Below are 21,161 nucleotides of genomic sequence, written 5' to 3'. Positions count from 1 at the left end.
TGCAGGGCTGCTCCTCTCACACATTCTCACACTCTTCTCTCCAGCTGCAAATGCGCACTTTTTTCCCCCCTTCTTAAATACATTGTTGCAGAGGCACTACCACCATCACTGATGGGCTCGGCCTTGGCCAGCAGTGGGTCCGTCTTGGAGCTGCCTGACATGGGCTTTATCGGACATGGGGGAAGCTTCTGGCAGCTCATCGCAGAAGCCACCCCTGTAGGCCCCCACTACCAAAACCTTTCCATGCAATACAACTTAGAAAAGAGTTTCTTTCAAGAGATACGAAACTACAAAAGGGGAATTGTTAGTGTTTATGTTTCTCTTATTTGGACAGTGTGCTGCTATAGAAGTTCACGTTGTGAGTTAGAAACTTTTAGGGATTTCTCATGGAATCAAGGGAAGCACTATACCGATGGTAGAATCTTAAGAACAGGTTTTGAAATGCCTAGCCATCCTAGTGCTCTTAATGAGTTGCCTTTTTTCATTGATGTTTTTTCTTAGTCTAAAAGTCTAAGTTTTTCTAACAGTCATATGGAAAATTTTTTGAGAAATGAAAGGGACAGAAAGAGCAAATCTAACAATTCAGAATTCTTAAATTACAGGAAGTATTTGACTATATGTGAAAAATTAAGAAAGAAAATTAACTGATCATGATTGTTAGAGTTAAGAAATAATAGAGACATGAGTAATAAGGTGGCTAAAAATGGATGTGGGCAATGTGGTGGCTCATATCCTTGGCGTATTTTTCCAGTTATCTTCATGTATGACAAAGCAGTGTATGGCCTGTGTTCTTTTACAGTTAATCAGCCGACTAGAGAAACTTAGCATGTTTATTCACAGCATAATTATTTAAAAAGTTATAATGTGGCTATTTCAGCCCTCAAGCCCAGTGTGGTTACCAAATATATTGGTTTTGGTTTTTTTTTAATTTAGTTGACTGTATTGCCAGGCTTTGCATTCCTTACAGACTTTATGCAAGTTAATTATTCTGAAGGTGTATTTCTTAAATTTATCTGTCTTGAATGGCAAATAGCCGCACTGTGAAATAACACCAAAACTACCACAGACGTTAAATTATTGCGGAGTGATCATAGCTTCATCTGTAGCTTGTGGTCACACGATGTGGCTCAGTTCAGGTTATTGTTTTATTAGTAGTGTTATTCTTACCCATATGTTTCTGGGACTTTGGGATTTGCAATGATTCTTTGTGCTGCAACACACTGTACAAGCCAAAATATGATTCTGTCCTACACAATTCTGGGATTCATTTTTTATTTGTCAGGGAACACAGAAGAAATACTGGGAATGCATTGAAAATCTAAGTGTACAGTAACATTAAACATACCAGAGATATGAACTGTATTGAAACACCCAAGTAGCAGTCAGCTGTCCAACACTCCTGACATGGCTGAAAGATTTTTTATCTATCTATCTACTTAATTTTTATAACATTTGTGTATATTATAAGCTAGCGATTCATCCGTGAGATATGCAATTGATTAAGTGAAACCCTCCGAGGAAGAACTCAGGTTAACTCTTCATGCATGTGTACAGAACAGCTACTATGTACATATATTACCTAGGAATTTTGATTCTGTGCTAGAAGATAATTTTTCCTTTAGATTATGTCAGTTCCTTAAATTAACAAAGATACGAATACAAATATTACTCTGGAAGGTTTAAACAGGTTCTGATACTTTCCAGGTATGTTTTGCAAACTCTGTCTTTTGGAGTGCTATCATATCTGAGTGCTGAAACTAATGGAAGTTCTCTTAATCTCCAACAGACTTACTTTCAGAAAATTCTCATTTTCAGCAGTTCCAAAGAGCAGCATGTTTCTAATCAAGCCATTAATTATTCTGACTCCTTTTGGGGTTTAAAAGGCTGTTTAAAAAAAACCATTGTTCATTTCTGCTTATCTACAACATAGGCTGCTGAATGCAAACTGTACATTGACTTGTATGCAGTAGGAGAATACATATTATAAATATTGTCTATGTTTCTCTTTTAGAATCAGTGATGGAGGAGTGAGGCCATTTGTTCAAGGTTCTTCAGGAGCTAAGCTAAGAGAGCTGAATTTGACTAATTGTATTCGTGTCACTGATGCTTCTGTCAAAGAAATAGCTCAAAGGTAACATAGTCCAGTACAATATTTTTCTAGTGTGGTTAGGCTTGCAATATATTTCTAATGGTAAAGTTCTTAATATGTTTATAAATAGGTAAAATTATACGGCCAATTGTATATAGAGAATTGTACGAGGTAAATGACTAGTCCATTTTGGCACTGTGAATCTCTTAAAAACCAATCCATCATATAAAGGGGAATTCATCAGTATAAATATGGAAATCTAAGAAGTCTTAATTTTAGGGGAAAAAAGTGCTTAAGTGATGGTTTTCAGTGACAAAATAGCATTAAAAGTTTAGTAGGTATAAGTCACATTTTTTGTAAATTCAATAAATGCTCATGTCTGTACAAACAATTCCAGTTCCTCAGAAGGAGTATTGGTATTGGCAATCAAAAGATAATTTTAAATCTCCAGAGACTCTTGGAGGCAGTCTTTCCACTTCTTACTAAATCTCTCAGCAGGCCCCTGTTTATGCTTTCATAACAATAATTGTGAATAATTGTAGCATGCTCGCTGCTAAGCTAGGGAATGCTTCCTTTGTTTTAAAGATGCAGTGTTACCCCTAAGGCTGTGAGCTGAGATGCACTGCATGAGGAGTCAGATTTCTTAGGTCTTCTGGTTCGGCTATGGGAAGATACAGCTTACGGTGCTTACTTACGCAGTAAAATTCGGTTTTCCATGTATGGTCAGCAAATGCTGATTTGCAGAACCTGGAAATGTCTTCATTTGCTGTGTACCATTATTTGTGTAGCTGTAGTTGGGAGTGGGTACAGCCATGGGGTCCTGAATTCTGTTGTTGCAGTGAGCTTTGAAGTTCCTGTGTAAGATATGAGTGATTAGGAGATGGGGAAAAGTCCAGGCCTCAAACTAATTTTACAATATTTTTTATGTAGTACAGCTCCTTGAATTCCGTATTTTGATTTAATTTGATTGCTGTTCATTATTTGGAACATTTGTGATGCTTATGCATTATAAGTGGAATCCTTGGAAGTGCCCATGTAAGCTAGATATCAAAAGTCTAGGGTGCTTATTTTCATAAGGTCTCCTGAAAAAAACTTAACAAGGGTTATTACAAAAATGTACTTGCTATACTACAGTTCTGTAACAAAAGTGGAAAGCTGACAGTTCTGGTTTTTTATTCAATTTAGATGTCATGAATTGACCTACCTGAATCTGCATCACTGTGAAAATGTGACAGATGCTGGAATTGAAGCCTTGGGAAATATGTTGTCATTGATATCCATTGATATCTCCAGAACCAGCGTCTCAGATATGGTATGTATATGACTAAAGAATGAAGAATGTGTTTACTATTTATCTAGGCTTTCTGAAAAAAAATGCAATAAAAATCCATTCATTTAAAAAGCTGCATGGATATGAAGCAGTGGGTTTACAGTGTCATTAAAACCTATTTTAGAAACTTCATAGTACAGTATTAGCCCATGTGTAGGCAATAAGAAATAAAAGGTAATTCTTTAGTTGGACAATTCTTACATTTGGAAAGGAGAAACAGAAACCATCAGCAAGAGGGAGTTTGGATGCTGTGAAGCTGATCTGAAAAGAATGTCTATTAAGCAGAATTTTTTTTTTGTTCCAGGATTATTAAGCCTGAGGAAAACTGAAAAATCGGTATTTTTAACATTTTAATTTGAAGAGATTGTGTTTTCCATGAACTAGATTTCGTGGTGAAAAATCCTGAATGTTATCTCTAGCAGAGGCACTGCTCTACACTGTGGTCTAGAAAATAATTGCTAGCGAAAGAATTACTAACAAGGTTATCTTCAAAGTGCCGAGTTCCTAAGACTCTGGGATGCAAAATGGCAAGTGTGGGAGCTGGGTTCAACATCGCAGGCCTCCGCATTAGATGTTTTTGGGAGGTCCTGCCTTGTGCGCAGGGTTCAGAGGCAGTTCTGCTGTTTCTTTTACTTTTGGGGTAAACTCTTTTCAATGAACACAGAAATCTAGGAGAAACCTTGTGAAGAAAACTTGCCATAGAGTCTATTCTCTCAGTCACTGTTGAAACAGAATTCTGACCAAGAACTTTATTATTTGGCTCTAACACAGAGTTTGTGCACAAGTAATTAATGCGGAAAAGTAACTAAAATGGCTGTATCTTTTACGGAGGCCTGAAAATAAAAAACAAAATTAAGCTAAATAAAGAAGGTTGGGAAATCCAAGAAGACTTCATTTAATGTGATCATTTAAAAAATCATAAAATTATATCTGAATGAAATTTATGCTGCCTTAAGTTACAGTCCCATAGTGTTGCAACATAAATGTTTTCTTTCTCCGTGCCTGCTGCAGCTAGTCTTTTAAAATGCTGTGTTGCTTCTTACTCTAGTTTTCACATAGCACATCCCATGACCTCGGCAATAAGCCAAGCTCTTTTGCTTACACTGCATTTCCTAAGGCTTTCAGTTTTCTCTCTCCCACAAGACAGACAAAATAACCTGGAAATTGACCATTTATCATTTTTGTATTGTCTGATCTGATTGCTAGTACTAGCTGCAAAATGGTTATGGGTTTTGCTGTTTGCTGTGTTTAAGTATATAACATTCATGCATGTGTAATAAATACATTTCCTAATCTTAAAACACTATTTGATAAAAGGAAATCTAGCAGTCTGCTTTGTAACAAGCTATTATTTGTATGCTTTGCCTTTATATTATTCATTTTATTAGCATATAGAGGAAGTTGTATTAAGAAGATCTCTTTCATTTTAGACTTTGTAAGTATTGCTTTAAAAATGTAGCAGAGAGAACAATGTTTTATGGACAGTAATCAACACCATTATACTGTGCTGATAAGAAAAATGGTAAGGCTCGTATGCTTTCCTGCAGTCTGTGTATCAGATCCCTGCTGCTTTTGCTGTCTTTCTATTTAGCGTGAAAATTGTAGAATATGAAACATAGATTTGCACTACACAAGAGAATTTTTCTTTCTGGTTTTTCAAATGACAGCAGAATCATTCTGCCCATCAAAGCAGAGTGGAATTTACTGCAATAAGGATGACATATCCTTAAGGGAAGGATAGGGGAGAAAAGATGCAGTAGAGTCAGATTTTCTTACAGATTTGTGTCTCAGGTATGACTCAATCAAAATGGAAGTTTTTTCCACTGTTGGTGCTCTGATGCCAAATAAGTCAATGTTCCTGTTGCAATCTGTCAAATTCAGGGAATTTGTTGGTTTTGGAAGAAATACACTGACTCTTAGAATTGTCCCCGACAAGACATCTTGTTAATAAAAAAAATAAATTACAGTACCCTACAGACTCACAGTCGTTAAAAAATGTTGTGCTAATGAGAAGTACATTAGAAGTCTCTCTTCTTTTTGGAGAAGCTTCTTGTCCTTGTCCTGAGTCTACTCCTCAACAGAAAGACTGGAAATTGAGTAAGAATAATCATTGCATATATTCAGATTTTGGTATTGTGTAGGAAGGTATGCATTTTACATAGAGAGAAAATGCCTAGGCAAACTTCTAAACACAAGCTAGAATAAGGCAAGTAATCCATCGCATGTTTAAGTTGTATGCGTGCTTAAGCGTCTTGCTAAGTCAAAGACCATTCATTAACAAAACCAAGTATGATCCAATGAAGAGGATGCCAACTTTCTGCATATGAGAAACTGGTGGCATACTGAAGAAGTTGCTGTACTTTTCTCATTAGGGCTTTGACTATATTTCTCTTACTCTTAGAAAATATATAACATTAAATAAATAAAACTAAAATTACATTTTAAATATTAATGTATTCACTCATTTATTTTAGCATTCATCTTTTTACATTTCATAAAATATTTCCTTCTTTATTCAACATTGTAACACACATCTTTAAGTCTCAATACCTTTTTTTAATTATGGGAAGAACATTTGTTCTGTTTTTGTCATTCCTGAAGTACTAGAAATTGGTTTCTTAGAGTTATAAAAAACTTAAAAGAGACTTAGAAATGATTTGCAACTTAGTGACAGCATTTCTTTTTTTAAAAAAAAGCACTCAATGACAGAGCAAAGATGTTGAGTTCTTTGAAAAAACAGCCGTTAAATTCTTTGAGAAAACTCCCTTTTCCTTCTAGCTAGCCTCCCATCCCTCCTTGTTTTCCCACTTGTTTTGCTCTTCTAAGCTCACTGGGATAGGGAATGTAGTGTTTTAAATTGTGAGTATGGTGAAGATGTTCATGAATGCATAAATAATATCACTAGTCATTCGAGATGTCATTGTAAAGGTATTTACAATATATGCAAGGTGTTTAAGCTTCTATTATGGAGCTGAGATTAGCATTTAGGATCAAAACCTCTTTGTCTTTCTTATAAAAGCAGACTCAGTGGAAGTTTCAGGTATAAGCTTTGTTCTCATATTCTCCATATTTTTGTTAAGATGTCTTGAACTTTTTCTGATGTCAATATGATACAGCCTTGGCAGCTTTGCTTCAAGTCTGTGAGTCTGAAAGCATGCAGCTGCCTAGCATTCCTCATCCCCCTGCAAGCTGCTGATGCATATGGCCAGGACCACCCATCTTCTTGGGATATAAAAAAAAAATTTAAGTATAGAAGTGTCAGGACATTTGAATAAAGTGTCTTAAGTCAAGCAGGAGTTAGGCAGGAAAAAGTACAGCAAAGAATAATAAAAGGAATTGTTAAAGAAACTTAGTTGACTCCTGAGTTATATAGAGCATCCAGCAACAAAAACAGTAGGTGCCCTGACATAGACACAGGGATGCTTAATATCAGTGATGAATTAGAAGCAGTTTAATAATGAGAGAGAAAAACCAGCCTAAAACATAAGAAATAGGTAAAATACTTTAAAAATGGGAGGAAGCCTGATGTATTTCTGAAATCAAAGATAAAAAGGAAATATGAAGTACACAGATAAACTCTTTGCTTCTGCCTTTTCTTCTGCAATGACTGTTATGCATGAAATTCTCTCTCATAATAATCTAAGGCCCCATTCTCTCTCCTGGCTGAAATGCCTCCTCCAGAATTATCTGTGTCATCAAGTCAGCTAATCAGTCACAGATTTTTTGTGTGCTATGTGTAGTTCTTCAAAGTTGAGGTTAATTTGTAATCATTGGGAACTCCGGAGTAGTGGTTATATGGATGTATAAACAGTTAGCTCAACTCTTTTCTTACGTGTTTGTACTTAATGATTTCAGATCCTGGCTGGTCCTGAAGACCAGGCTGCAATGTAAATATTTACTAATATTTTAATAATACATTTCTAAACAGGGGGGGAAAAACCCCACCAAAGTGGCATTTTGGCTTTCCACAGTTATCTAGAGTAATTTCTTTGCACTCTTAGTGTGATTCTGAATCAATGGTGACTTGAATGCATAGCCTGGATACACATTTTGTTCTGTTAGAAATTAGGCCTCAGCAGGACTGAGGAAGCCTTGTGAAAGTTAAGAAAAAAAGTATTATCAGGTTTAATAGACATAGCCAGCAACAGACTGTAAATTAATTAGTTGCATTTGATTTCCAAAGGAAAGGATGTAACAAATCACGTGCATTCCCAAGGCAGGGAAAAGGAAATGTTAAAATATCGAAGTGGGCTCCAAATTCAGATGTTAGCACTCCAGTCTGCTTGGGAGAATAGAGAAAGAAAGAATTTGACCTGGGGTCTTAGCAACCTAATTCTGCATGGAAATAGGAAACACTGACACAGAGAGTCATTGCAATCGATGCCAGGTGTACTAACACCTCGAGTCCCAATGCAAATCAGTAGGAATTAAAGGTACTTAGCAATGTTGAAAATTTGGCTCAATATTTTTACAGGACATTTTGTTACAATGGCAGCCCTGTTGTGTGGACTTAGTGTCAAGTCATGTTGGCAACTGTATTACATAAGTTATGATCCAGTCTAACTGCAAACAGTGTTAGGTAGAGAACTTAAATTTTATAGCATGTATTATACACAGTTGCACAGGGGGATTTCTGCACTGCAGTAGAAAAATGTCTCTATGGTTCCTGTAAACAGATCTGACCCACCCCCGCCTTTTTATTAGGCGTTGGAAACAGAAATAGCTACTTTTGCTTAAGAACTTACCCATTTTCCAGAAGGTTTTTGCTATCTGAAACTGAACTTTGTTCTGCCACATATTTATTGTTATTAGAAAAATGATACTGCGTGATAGGAGTTAAATTCTTCTCTTCTAGTAAGTGTTTGATCCATGAAACTGGTGCCTGACTGTGGCCAATCTGTGCAGAAATCTGAGAGTTTTAAAGGATAAATGGAGTCATTTAATATTAAATGGCTCAGAAATGGAAGGTGGGAGATACCTCTCAAGAGCTGTCTTCCAAGATTGGAGTCACTTTGAGGTCAATCTATTTGGTTTGGGGTATGAACAGGAAGTAACATCTGTACATCTCTGGAACATTACAGATGCTGACCTTTAAGGTTACAAAGAGATATGTGAACAGAAGTTTCAGAAGAAGTTGAAAACAGCGTAGCACATGGTTATTATTAGTGAGAGACGGTACATTCATTGCAGTCTGCAGTTGAGAGGCAGAGACTTGCAGCTTGTGAATATAAATAATAAAGAGTTGTTCTTTGGTATGCCATAGCCTCAGATGACTTTTGTCTCTAGCAAGAGAAGACCATCGCCGGCTGGTACAGTCGATACTCATATTCTCATCTACAAAAACCTCAGTGAAATAATAATAAATTATATTCTGCAAATGTTTGTAGGCCTCATGTAGTAAAGTAAACAAAACAGAACAAAAATGTAAAAATTCCTTGAAAAAACCACCTGTTAGAGAAGAATAAGAAGTTTCTTTTAAAGTTGTTTTCTAAACGGAAATGGTAATACGCGTGCTATACAAGAGATCCAGGGCAAAGTCTTCCCTTTTTCCATGGCAACAGAAGATTGATCCAAGAGACATAGGGTGATTTCTTTATGTTAAAGGAGAGATATGTTTTTGGAAACACATAGAGTGGGTGACCCTAGTCTGTATGCTGCACAGGATCTGTTCTGCTAGCATCTATTTCCAGGAGGTCCAGTATCTTTCACAAATGTCTGAAGGCTTAGTATAGAAGATTTTTTCTAGAAATAGGTCAGTATCCTGGATGGGGATCCCTGATGTTACTTATCAGGGAATATTACTGAATAAATCAGGAAGTCTAATAAAACTAGGATAATCGGCTCCTTTGTATGTATGATAGATACAAAAATAATAGTTAAAAATTTCATGTAGATTAGACTTCCTGCATAGAGCTTGTTTGAAGAAGTTTATTTTTGGAAACATGAAGGTTTCATCATTTTTCTATGTAATAGACAGCTCCTAATGACATTCCTTGTTTTCACCCTTTCCCTTCTCAAATCTGGAATTTTTAATGAAACACCTCAAAGGAGGCCTTGATTTTCAATGAAAAAAAAAGTTACGTGATTCAATATCACTCTAATCATATAAAATTGTTATAAATTATCTTTGAAGTCATAGCAGCATTAGTTGTCACGTAGCAAAAAAATCTTTATAATATTCTTTACTATTTCATTAATAAGTACATTAAAGTGGTGCCACTTTTAAATAAAGGAAAATGCAAGATGAAATTATGTCCATAAGGTCACACCTATCATTGTCAGTCTCTGCTGTAAGGAAATCAAGTTCTGACATAAACCCATTTGGGGTTTAAGTACATAATCGGGTTTTTGTCTCAAATAGGAGTGCTCTGGTCAACAAAGATTTGGAATCTGTAGATTTTCATGAAGCTGTTGAAAGTAATGGACACCATGTAACTGCGTGTGCTGAGAAAAATGCAAATGTCTTTGTTTTCATAAGTAGCCAGGATTGGAAATCTCTTTCATTGTTCCATTTTTTTTTTTTTATTCAGCCTGTGAGATTTCAGGAATTTGCAAAATTTGAACTCCAGCCGCACTCTTCCAGCATTATCATTACAGTGTCCACATCTGGATTCCAGACTCTATTTACATGTGCTTATTTTTTCAAGATGATATTTCCTCTATGTGCAGTGCTGTTCACTGCCTAATTGTAGATAACTTCTTAACCACATGGAATAAAGTGGTAACTTTGTTTTTCAGTAAAGTTTACTTTATTGATATGAAGCACAGAGATATTCTGCTGTGATTATCAAAATATATTTTACAAAATCAAAATTTCATTCTCCTTCAGGTTAAGAGAGTTTAGGATCAGAACACGGTCCTGTTCCCTGGTGTACAAGCAGTAAAAATCACCAAGTGTTAAAGGATTAAAAAAAAAAGGATTAAAAATCCCTTATGTCTTGAATACGGGGGTTGTTCATGCACCTATGAGTGTGACTGCACTGTTTCAAATGTCTTGTAGCATAGCTGTAGCCATAAAGCCCTTACTGGTAAGCAAATCATAAAGGCAGCAATTCTAAGATATTATTTGTTTGTGGGAAATAGTACTTAGTTCTTCCAACAAAAAAATTGTGAAAAGTTCTTTCAAACCCAAATTTTGGAGGAAATCTTAAATGTATTTTGCTTTATGAGAGTCCCCGTCTGTGTCCTGTGGAAGTATTTCACACCACGCTACTTTGTTTCAGTTTCTTTCTTTCTGAATAGGTAGAAAAATCTAATTTTTTGCTTTCTCAATGTAATTATTTCTGCAAAGAATTCTTAACATTTGTACATACTTCAAGCAAAAATCAAAGGATAAACTATACGCACTCCGCTGAACAGAATGTCTTAAGAGCTGCTGTAATTCTTAGATAGAAGCTTTAATATACAGGTATTGGATATTAATGACCATCTTAACATATTAAATGTAATAACATATAATTGCATGTATTGATTTTTAAGATTTATTTTTTTTTAATTTTTTAGGGCTTGAGAGCCCTTGGCCGCCATGGAAAAATAAAGGAACTTTCTATATCAGAATGCAAAAACATCAGTGATACTGGGATTCAGGTAAAACTTCACCTCTTTTCTTGGTGTTTCCTTGGAAGCCGTTCTATTTCTTCAAATTAACCATGTCCAAAAGTGATCTTATTTTACTCTGTATGTCATCATCCATTCTTCATTGCACCTTTGTACATTCTCACTCTTACAAATGACTTTTCCCTTCATTCCTTTCAATTGTTTTTCATTCCTTCCATGAATTTTAATGAGTCTTGAATTCTGCTTTCCGTTTGACTCTGAAATTCACTCCACAAGAGCCTTAATTTCTACTGAATTGTACTGCGCAAATTGCAGCCTAAATTGCTGGTACTGTTATTGCTTTCTTGCTCTACAAATCCCTCACCAATTTCTGTCTAAAACATACTTTTCCCATCGCTAGTGTTGGCTTTTGGGTCTTGCTTTCTTCTTCTTTAGTCAGTCATTTGTTGAATGCCATAGTTAGATGACCACATGCTAAATGGCTAGCTCAACGAAATAGTTGAATTTCTTTTAGTTTTTGTTCTTCATGTGCTGCTGATATGTTGCTACACATCATTTTCATTTAGTGACAGAAAAATATGTCTCCGTTTACCTCTAAAGGCATATTTCTTACCAGCATAGATGGTATGATTACTGTTTAAAAGTAACAAATTATATTTCAATAAGAAATGCACGTGCATCTTCTCCAATGTTGAATACATGTCTTAGCTGTTTTATGGGGAAAATAGCACACATTGCACTGTGTCATTATTTGAGTAAAACCTTTTAAAATGTCCTATGAAAATATCAGATGCCTAATTTATTCATATCTAATGATGAAACTAATCTGCTAGAAAATGGACTGAATGTATTTTAAGCTAGATGTTTGAAATACTGACTTTTTATTCTAAAGATCTCATCATGATCACAGTAAGACATCTGTTGAATCTCCCTAAACTTTATTTTTTCCATTGTTTTTATTTTTTTAATTATTATTATTGTATACAGTGGGTTTGAAATTTAAATATTGAATTTGGGCAATATAAAGCTAGATGTTGTTCTTAAAATAAAAAGGTTAGGTTAAACTCTGTATTGGTTAGTGTTCTGATCACAAACTTAGCCTATGAACTTAGAAATTTCCCAGGGTCAATAATCTTTATAAAGTAATCAGAGAGGAATTTAATTGATTTGTGGAAAGGCAACTTTCAAATTGAAGTGGCCATGACGGCAGTTATTTACACTGATGATAAGTTATGATATCACACAGTGGGAAAATACTTTCTCTTTTGAATAATTGGCAATTATCATAGAAATATTCATCCTAATACAGTATTTGAAGTCCATTTTACAATCCTTATAAATTTTTTTATATTTCTCATTTACTGACTCTTGCCTTTTTTTAATGGATGTCAACAATGAGACTTGCCATCAAAATATCTCTTAGACTTACTTACACTATCATCACAGCAGTAACTACATACTAAATTCCAATTTATTAGTACTCATTCTCTTGTTTTGGTAAAATCAGTTATTCAGTGTTACTGTAATTCTTTTTATGGGTAAAGCATTGCACTGGAAACTGGAAAAGATTCAGAGAGGGTGATAGGGATGATCAGAGGTATGGTACGATCTCCATAAAAGGAACAGATAAGTAAGCAAGGAACCTGCAGTCTAGAAAGATGGCTGAGGGAATACGATGGAGATCTGTTCAATTGCAAGTGGCACATGAAAGGGTGGATAGGGGTCAGCTTTTTGCTGTTTATGTCCATATGTATCGAGTGGGTATGAAATGAACCTAGTTTGAGAATTCAGAATGAAGAAAAGGAGATGACTGTTTCCAAAATGTATAGTTAAACTGTGAAATGCCTTATCACAGGGTGCTTGAAGTTTAACTAAATCCTTATGGAGATTTGACAACCTCAGTATGATTGCGTATATTTACTGCTTTGTGTTTCAGAACAATATAAGAAATGAACACTCGTTGGTAACTTTACAGCAGAAAAAAACCCCAACTTTACAATAGAAAAAAACACCCGTCTTGTTAGGAAGGAGAAAGGATTTACATCCAAATAAGAGCACAGGTTTTTTTTCTGTAACTAAGAATTGTTCCTAACCATATGTAACAGAAATGCGTAAATCATGTTTTTTAATTGTACCAATTTCATGCCCATAAACAGTTGCAGATCGTAAGGCTGCAGGTACAGGCAATGCCCTCATGTAATCCCAGTCTTCAGCTTCTACATTTTTTTCCATTATAAAGCTCCAACATCCATCATTTTATAGCCATATATTGCAAGAATGAGTCAGTTGTTGCTGTACCACAAGGGATGCATCTGGATTGAATCTTGTTACCCAGCATACACGTCAGGCCATTAGGATTTGCTTCTTTAGGAATAATTCTGATTCGCCTTTCACGAATGTTCTGTGTGAAGTTCCATGTTTTTAACCAAATCAATGACCAAGTATGTACATCTTGTGTACCTCACGGAAAGTTGTGTAGCACCAGTGCTGCTGCTTTCAGAGGAGAATATTCACTTCTGCCTTGTGCTAGGCTTAGGGCTAAGAAGCTATTTCAGTTGTCTCACTGCATAGAGTAAGTTAAAAAAAAAGACCATGAAAAAAGAAATGTTTATGCTTTCCTTGTCTGCTGTATGAATTTGAACTTTTTGAGGAAGAAAGCATCAGCAGGGAGTACGTGTAGGAGTTACAGAAGCCATGTTGTCATGGATCTAGGGAGGGCAGGAGACAAAAGAGGTAAGGAAGTAACATGAAAGAGCAAGTCCTTTTTTGCAAGTTGAATCTAAAGATACTGTAGAAAATTTGTAAAGAGTAACCCCATTGCATGCTGCACATCTTGGTTATCCTTTGATTATACAAAGAATATTTCAATTATGTGAAAAGAAAATGCATATTAAGAGGGCTTTACTAACACCATTAAGGTAAATTGATGAAAGTTATAAAATGCCAAAAATAATACTGCCTGTATGGCATTAATTCATTTGTATGTTCCCAGGCATTACAACAGTATGTAAATGCTGATGTGATCACATCTTTTATAAATAGGATCTTTGCTCATTCATAACTCAGATGATGCTCACTTAATGAGCAGCAATTTGGTGTTTTATATTTTCATTGATGCTTGTGTGTGTCCTCAGGTCTTATTTACACAGAATTAAAATTGTGCAAATAAGTTAGAAAATGATGTTATTTCCTTTATATGGTATTCAAGTCTTTGTAGCGTCTAAATGTTTGGCAAACGTTATTCCTCTTCACGTCACCTTCGGTTGTTTTCTTTATAGGCGTAGAACCAGGGATACAGAGACAAGGAGAGCAAACAAAGCTCTGTTTCTTTTGATTGCAAATGTAATTTCAGTGCTATTTGCAAAATAATGTAGGGGTAGAGTTAAAGTTATGAGCAAATTCAGAACCTAACTTCGAAGGGTATTTTAAATATGCATGCAGATAAACTATGCCAGTAAAAACAAGATAATCGTATCTCACAGGCATTGAAATCTTGGCTTCAGCTTGTGCTACATACCCTAGCTGAGAATGTAGTGATGAAGTCATCACATCTGAGGCCTGATTCTGAAGGGAGTGCAGTTTCTCTTACACGTGGATAAAAAACACGCAGTTATTGGGTTTAGAATATTTCTGCATTGTAGGTAACAGCCTGCAAAGCGAGGACTGAAATGGAAAAGGTACAGAAGTAAATTTTATAAATTCTGAATTGACCACTTTAACCAGTCCTAAGTTAAAGCATTCACATCCTGCTATTTGTAAAATAAAACAAGCCCCAGAAGCATTGCCTTGCTACAGCTATACTGATAGATAGGAAAAAAAAGAAGATAAGAGTGGGGATACAAACAAAAAGTTCTAAAATTCTGATCTATGAAACGAATTTCAGACTTCATAAGTTTCTTTGCATTTGTTTAGGTAAGACATATGAAAATCACCCACAATCACCTACTTTTTGGTCCTCAAAGAGCTAACATTCACCAGTGATCAATCATATGTTAGTGCCTGAGTTCCTGTCTTTTGTAAGGAAAAAATGGCTCTGTGTCAAAGGCAATAGTCTGATTACTGTGGATTTCTTTTTCAGAATGATAGATATGTAATATTTGTGCATGACAAATATATGCGTTTGCATGTGTCTGTGTGCATAGATGTGTGTTATTTATCCATGCAGCCCTTAGTCTGTTTGCCTCAGGACTAATTATTGGAAGTGTTGAAAAGCTTCATGCAACCAGTGTTTTTTATTCAATCTACTACACAAGTATTTCCTTCTTTCCCCTACAGAGGTAGAGTTTCCATTCCAGTAAATGACAAATTACATTGGCGTTAGGCCAGGATTAGCAAGCCTGGAAAATCAGCTCTGTGACAAATTCAAGGCATCTCAGCATGGTTCTAGGCTGGACATCACTGAGGAGAGAATCTCACTGAAGCTAAAGCTTTTCTTGAGCTGCAAAATGTTTTGTGATGCTTACATCATGGCACCATTAGGTGAAGAAATACAATTTTAGGTTGTTTGGTTCTTGAGTTAACAAATCTGCAGGCTCTTCAAGAGAAGGTTTCCACAAACACAAATTAATGGTCTGCCTTCTCCTTCTCTTTGTAGGCCTAGAAGTAGTATTTTCAAGATAAACAGTTTCAGAGTGCAAAGGAGAGAAGTATTTTTTATGAATCTTTGTTGCCTTTCTCAGGAGTTCAATTGCAACCAATAAATGTGCATAGTATGCCAAAGTTGTAACTAGCCATGTTTCAGGAGAAGCAAAGTTTTATGTGGGATTCTCTGATGCTACTTAAAATGCACACTTTAATGTGAATTTTGCCAAAAAATTTAATTCATATGATCATCTGTCAGAGGTGCAAGTATCAAATGCGAGATGAAAAATAAAAATGCATTGAGTTGGTCAAATTGTCCCTTTGGTCTTTTCAGTTGGCCTTGTAGAAGAGAACATGGAAAAGGTATTCATGTAAAAATGTAAAAAACTCATGTAGAAGCTGGAATATCTTAATAATACTAGTAGTAATAATGATAGTAATAGTACCTTACACCTATTTGTCACTTGCCATCTGCAGGTCACCACCATGTTTTGTAAACAGCTCTTGCAGTTTCATAACGTGTGAAGTTATGTCCATGGGAACATGGGAAAGGTCACTGAACGGTTTGGTCTGTTGTTTTCCAAAACGGACTGTTTTACCTGAGTTACAAAGGTGCTGGAACTGAAGTCAGTAGGATATGTAGGTGCTTATTTGGTCTAAAAATGAGGATCGAAATTGTAGTCAACAGGTGTCATGGCAGGAATTACATGTCACTTCAGCCACAGTTAACTGGCCTGAGCTTCACAGAGCAAATCAGTACCCAGAACTGCCGAGTGACAGTCCTGAGACTCTCACCCATTCCTTTCCAGTAAAATAATGTAATTTATACAGATACAGTTGTTTGTTCATTTTTGCAAAAAAAGAAAAAAAAAAAAAAAAGAGAAAAGTTAATATACACAAAAATGGGCATTTGCAGAGAGTAGAAGAAATGTATTTGGGGCTGCTCCTTTAAGCACAAACCTTTAGGCTCTCGATTGTGGTCAGTTTAAAGAACCCAAATTCAACAGATTTTAATATATACAGTGGAACTTAAATGAATGTTAGTCTAATGAATACATGGCATAATATGTGAGCAATGGAAAATAGCCTCTTAATGCATCTCTTCTCTTCTAGTGACATTCCCAGCCAACGGCTGAATGACTTCACTACTAATAAAGGGTACCTAGAAAACTGAAGTGCCCGAGGTGGATCAAAGGATTGATGCAAATGTTTCATAAATAGAGAAAAACAGAGTAGGCATGTCACCTAAGGATGACTGGTTTGTTCGTTGCTCTTTCAGGAGTTCTGCAAGGGCACAAAATCCCTGGAATATTGCGATGCCTCTTACTGCCCTCAGCTGACGGATGAAGCTGTGAAAGCAATGGCGTTTCACTGCCACACGCTAACATCGGTCAGCATAGCAGGTTGCCCAAAGGTGTGTATAAGAAATGGGGCAATAGTTTGGAGATTGCTATTGCAAAGAAGTACTTCATATTTAATTCAGAAATCTGACCTGCAGGCATCTACGTCTGTCACAATGCTACAACGGACTCGACTAATTTAGAAATCAGAGCTTAAGTTCAGCTGGCTTTCCATGAGTTTTAAGGTCTGAGACTTGGCTCTTGAGACTGTTTGGTGTTCTTCTAATGGTTGCAGTTACAACATAGAGGTGTCCATGCTGGATTAGGTAGAAGTTTGTCTCTTCAAGGGTTGATGTCTAGGGAAGGGTGAAGAGCGAGGGGCTTTTAGTGATACTTCCTGCAAACAGTCTCTCCGCTTCTGGCATTTTGGGTGCTTCCAAAGGGTGGTATCTTTGTTTTAATAACTCTTGTTATTTTCATTCATGGAAAAAGTTGCAGTGTTGCTTCCATCACTATCAAGGGGGAGTATACCAAGTTTATTGCTATTTTTGCAAAAGTTCATCTTGAACTATCCTTTAAAATTTCATCTTACTCACTGGACCGTTTCCCCCCTTTTTTCCTACTGAAGTGCCCATGTCCTGTTTCCTTCCACAGTAAGTCTGCGGCCATCACTTGTCCCTGCCTTCCTCCTCTCCGACACCCATCTCCATAACACTTGAGTATCCTGAGTTGTTCATGGAAACCTTCCCAAAGTAGTTGAAGTTAGGTAGTTATGCAAGTGGTCTTCTTTCCACTGCACCTTACAGACCCAACCCAAAAAAACCCCTGTAAAATGGCAGGGTGGAAACTGGGAGAGTTTCTGATTATCAGAGCAATGAATTGTAAAACAGCATCCTGGGAAGGGAGACAGGGGCAAAGTATTACGGAATGTTAGGATAGCTCTTGATAAGGGAATGAACTGGGTCATATTTTGTAGTTCCTTCAAGTGGGAACAAGAATTAGATGCAGTGACCTAGTAATTCCCTTCCAACACTTTGTTCTTAGATGGTATCTTTAAACAGTTACAAAGCCAATCTGTTCACTGCCAATACCCTACTATTTTCAGAAAAGAACACCAAGACCCTTTCAAATAAACCTACACATAAGTTTACAAGTCTTTTTTTGACTTGAATCCAGCTTGAAACTCCATAAAATGAGATGGTTACACCTGTGGATGTTGAAACTAATGGGTCTTTCAAATCCTTTGGCAATCTCTAGTGTAAATTGAGGGGATCCAGCTGCTCAGTAAGAAAATATTTTCCACTCAGAGAGTGTTTAGAAATGGTCAGGAGATTAAAGTAAGAATAAACCTGTTCCAAAGGATATATGTTAATTACATTTGACAGTTATGTCCTGCAACATCAGCTATATATTATATATATAAAAAAAATTAAAAAAGGAAATAGTAGCAAGAGAACATGGAAAAAATAAAAAAAATACAAATACATGTCCATTAAGACTGTTTTGGTATGTGCTATGCAGGTTACACTAACATTAGAAGAGCTTACAACTTCAATCGTATCTACGGGGGCAGATTACCTGTCTTTGAACAAACCCCACTGGCTTCAGTGAAAGTGCAGTGAGCCTCCCTGTCACATTCCTGTATACCTAGGACAGGTACAAGTCATTTTGCCAATGCTGATACTAAAGTATTCAGCAGTGCAGCTTCAAGTCTTACTCAAGGAACGAGCCTGATTCAAGAGTAATCCTTTTTTCATAGGAAAAAAATGAAGTTGCTGTGGGAAACACCCTACCCATGAAGAAATATAGCAAAACTGAAAATTGATCTCTGGTTAAATGAATGAATCAGCTATTTAAATAGCAAAGTTCTGAAGACACAGTTCAATGGACAATGAATTCTGTAATTCAGTCCTCTAAAGGGAATAGTTCCCCTAGAGCCTCTTGCAGAGATTCAGAATTCTGCTGAGCCAGAAATTTTGCTTCCATGAAGTATTTTACCGCAGTTTACCCACAGATCAGACACTAAAATTGTTCTCTGTGTTTTTTTCTTTCAACTATTCAATAATCTTCTAACTCCTGCATGTCTTACTGCTTCATTTACAGATGACTGATACCTGTATGCAGTACTTGGCTGCAGCCTGCCATTATCTCCACTTCTTGGATGTCTCGGGTTGCATTCATCTTACTGACAAAGCACTGAAATGTCTTTGGAAAGGCTGTAAGCAGCTCCAGATTCTCAAGATGCTGTACTGTAGAAATATTAGCAAGTAAGAGGATATTTCCTAATCTTAATTCAGAGGTGGTTATAAACCCAAAAATGTGCCTCTTTTTTTTTTTCCTTCATTGGCATCATGTTGCCATGCTAGATATCTGGCTTGAGCCATCTTGCTCCTTTATTTAGGGGGTGTCCACCTCATGGCCTTAGGATTCCTGTGGCTTGGTGAGGGTATCTATGTATTCTAGCATCAACCAGAAGTGAGGGGAAATAGGGACCCCGTCTGTCTGTATGGCAGATGATGTCCTGTTAGGGAAATTTGTGCCACCACACGATGCATGTGTGGGCATGAGGGAGAAGAACAGACTGGGCCTCATGCTCTCAGCCATCGCACTATGTACTTGAGCTCACTCCGAGGGTTTGTGGGAGCCTGTTTCCCAATGACTGCATGTCAGTATACGGCAGAAGCAGATTTGAGCATTGATGTGGGCCTGTGCTCAAAATGCAGCATGGTTACAGCGAATGGGTTAAGGTATCATAAGCATAGCTTCATGAAGTACAAGGGAAACATAATTGTTATGTATCTACAATTGGAAAAATCAGCTCATCTACCACAATGTAACCCAACTCCCTTACTGGTGGAAAAGGACCCAGCCTCTTTATTCCCCATGGCATTTAAAAGCCAGTAAGTTCTGGTCAGGTTTAGAGCTGAGTTTTCAGCTCTGTGTCCCAAGATGCAGATCCAGTGTCTTGTCACCCGTCCAGGGGGGTTAAGAGCATCACAGACCAGGCGCCGTACTCCTAGAACTGCACAGTGGCCAGACACACCCAAGGGACTGAAACTGTTTGGAAAATAACTAAAGGTTAAGCATGGTGGACATAGCTGAGTATATAACAATCAAACTTTATAACTTCAGCAAGAGTAAGAAATATATAATACTATGTTATATAGTGAGTATCCATACTAGAAGACCTCTAATCCCACTCTAACAGGACCATGGTAGATAGCACACTCTGTGCTAAATCATTCCAGGGTTTAATAGCCACTTCAGAGACCACAACACCAATGCAGATGCTTAGTAACGTAAAAGATATTTCCAGTGTGCTTCATGCTTTCCAAACCCTCCTTGGTTTATTTCCCACTAACTGTCATGCCACAAACAATTCTGCTGTCATTACTTCTATTTTCTTTACTTCTCTCTGACTTTTAGTTTTCTTAATGTCATCTCAGAACTTCCATCTCAAAACGTCTACTTCTAATTAAACACTTGTAAGATACAGAAAGTATTTTGAAGGGTTGGTATGCAAGAGTATGAATTGAAAAAATACTCTGTTAACTACACTGTTCATTCTGAAAAAAAAAGATACTTCAGATAGGATTAATTTCCTCATAACTTTCTGCTTTACAGTTTTTCTCATACTAAGCCTCAAGGGATTTTCTTTTACCCCCGCATTTCTGTTGTTGACTTGCTTTTTCTGTGACTTCATATCTCCGGTTCGAGCACTAAACACTGTCATCCCTTTCAGGCTCTGGTTGCTTATACATCTTCCCGTAGAAGTGAGATGTAGCAGGAAGAGAAATTTTGGTTGAGTGCCAATTTATGCTGGGTGACACGTGACCAAAGAGCTGACCTGACTTCTCAGAAAGCCATTTGCATTATTGTAGCCTTTGCAGGATGACCCAGGATTATGCCTCTGCCTCAGAGTCCTGTATATGCTACGGGTTCTCCAAATGTCTTGATTAAACTGTTCTGACTCAGCCAAGGAATTACCCAACCAGTTATTTTTACTGTAAAGAAAGCCCTAGAGAGTTACAGTTCTTTACAAAACAAAAAGCAACCATGAGACACACATCTCCACCCAGTGTTATCTTTGCCCATTCTGTGATTTTTAGAACTAGGCAAACTGCCATTTTACTTTCTTGAGCCCAATTTTCTGGTATGCGACGGTGGATGGTTCTTTTCTTTGCCAGCCTCAGTCTCTAACCCTTTGCACCATATGTTCAATGATAGGAAACTCTTATCCTGTGCCATTTGATTCTGGGACAAA

General features: G+C 36.7%; 1 protein-coding gene across 1 annotated transcript in view; it reads left to right on the top strand.

Moving 5' to 3' along the window:
* FBXL13 (F-box and leucine rich repeat protein 13) overlaps positions 1–21,161 on the top strand; it is an 88,211-nt gene that overhangs the window by 60,630 nt on the left and 6,420 nt on the right. The window contains exons 16-20 of the mRNA XM_035896866.1: positions 2,012–2,131; positions 3,275–3,401; positions 10,923–11,006; positions 16,837–16,971; positions 19,001–19,164. Coding sequence (XP_035752759.1) covers positions 2,012–2,131; positions 3,275–3,401; positions 10,923–11,006; positions 16,837–16,971; positions 19,001–19,164 — 630 coding nt within the window. The remainder of the gene's footprint in view (positions 1–2,011; positions 2,132–3,274; positions 3,402–10,922; positions 11,007–16,836; positions 16,972–19,000; positions 19,165–21,161) is intronic.

The sequence above is a fragment of the Egretta garzetta genome, unplaced genomic scaffold (assembly GCF_000687185.1).
Source record: "Egretta garzetta isolate BGI_Z169 unplaced genomic scaffold, ASM68718v1 scaffold156, whole genome shotgun sequence".
NCBI classification, from domain to species: Eukaryota; Metazoa; Chordata; class Aves; order Pelecaniformes; family Ardeidae; genus Egretta; species Egretta garzetta.
This window is presented reverse-complemented; position numbering and strand designations above follow the sequence as displayed.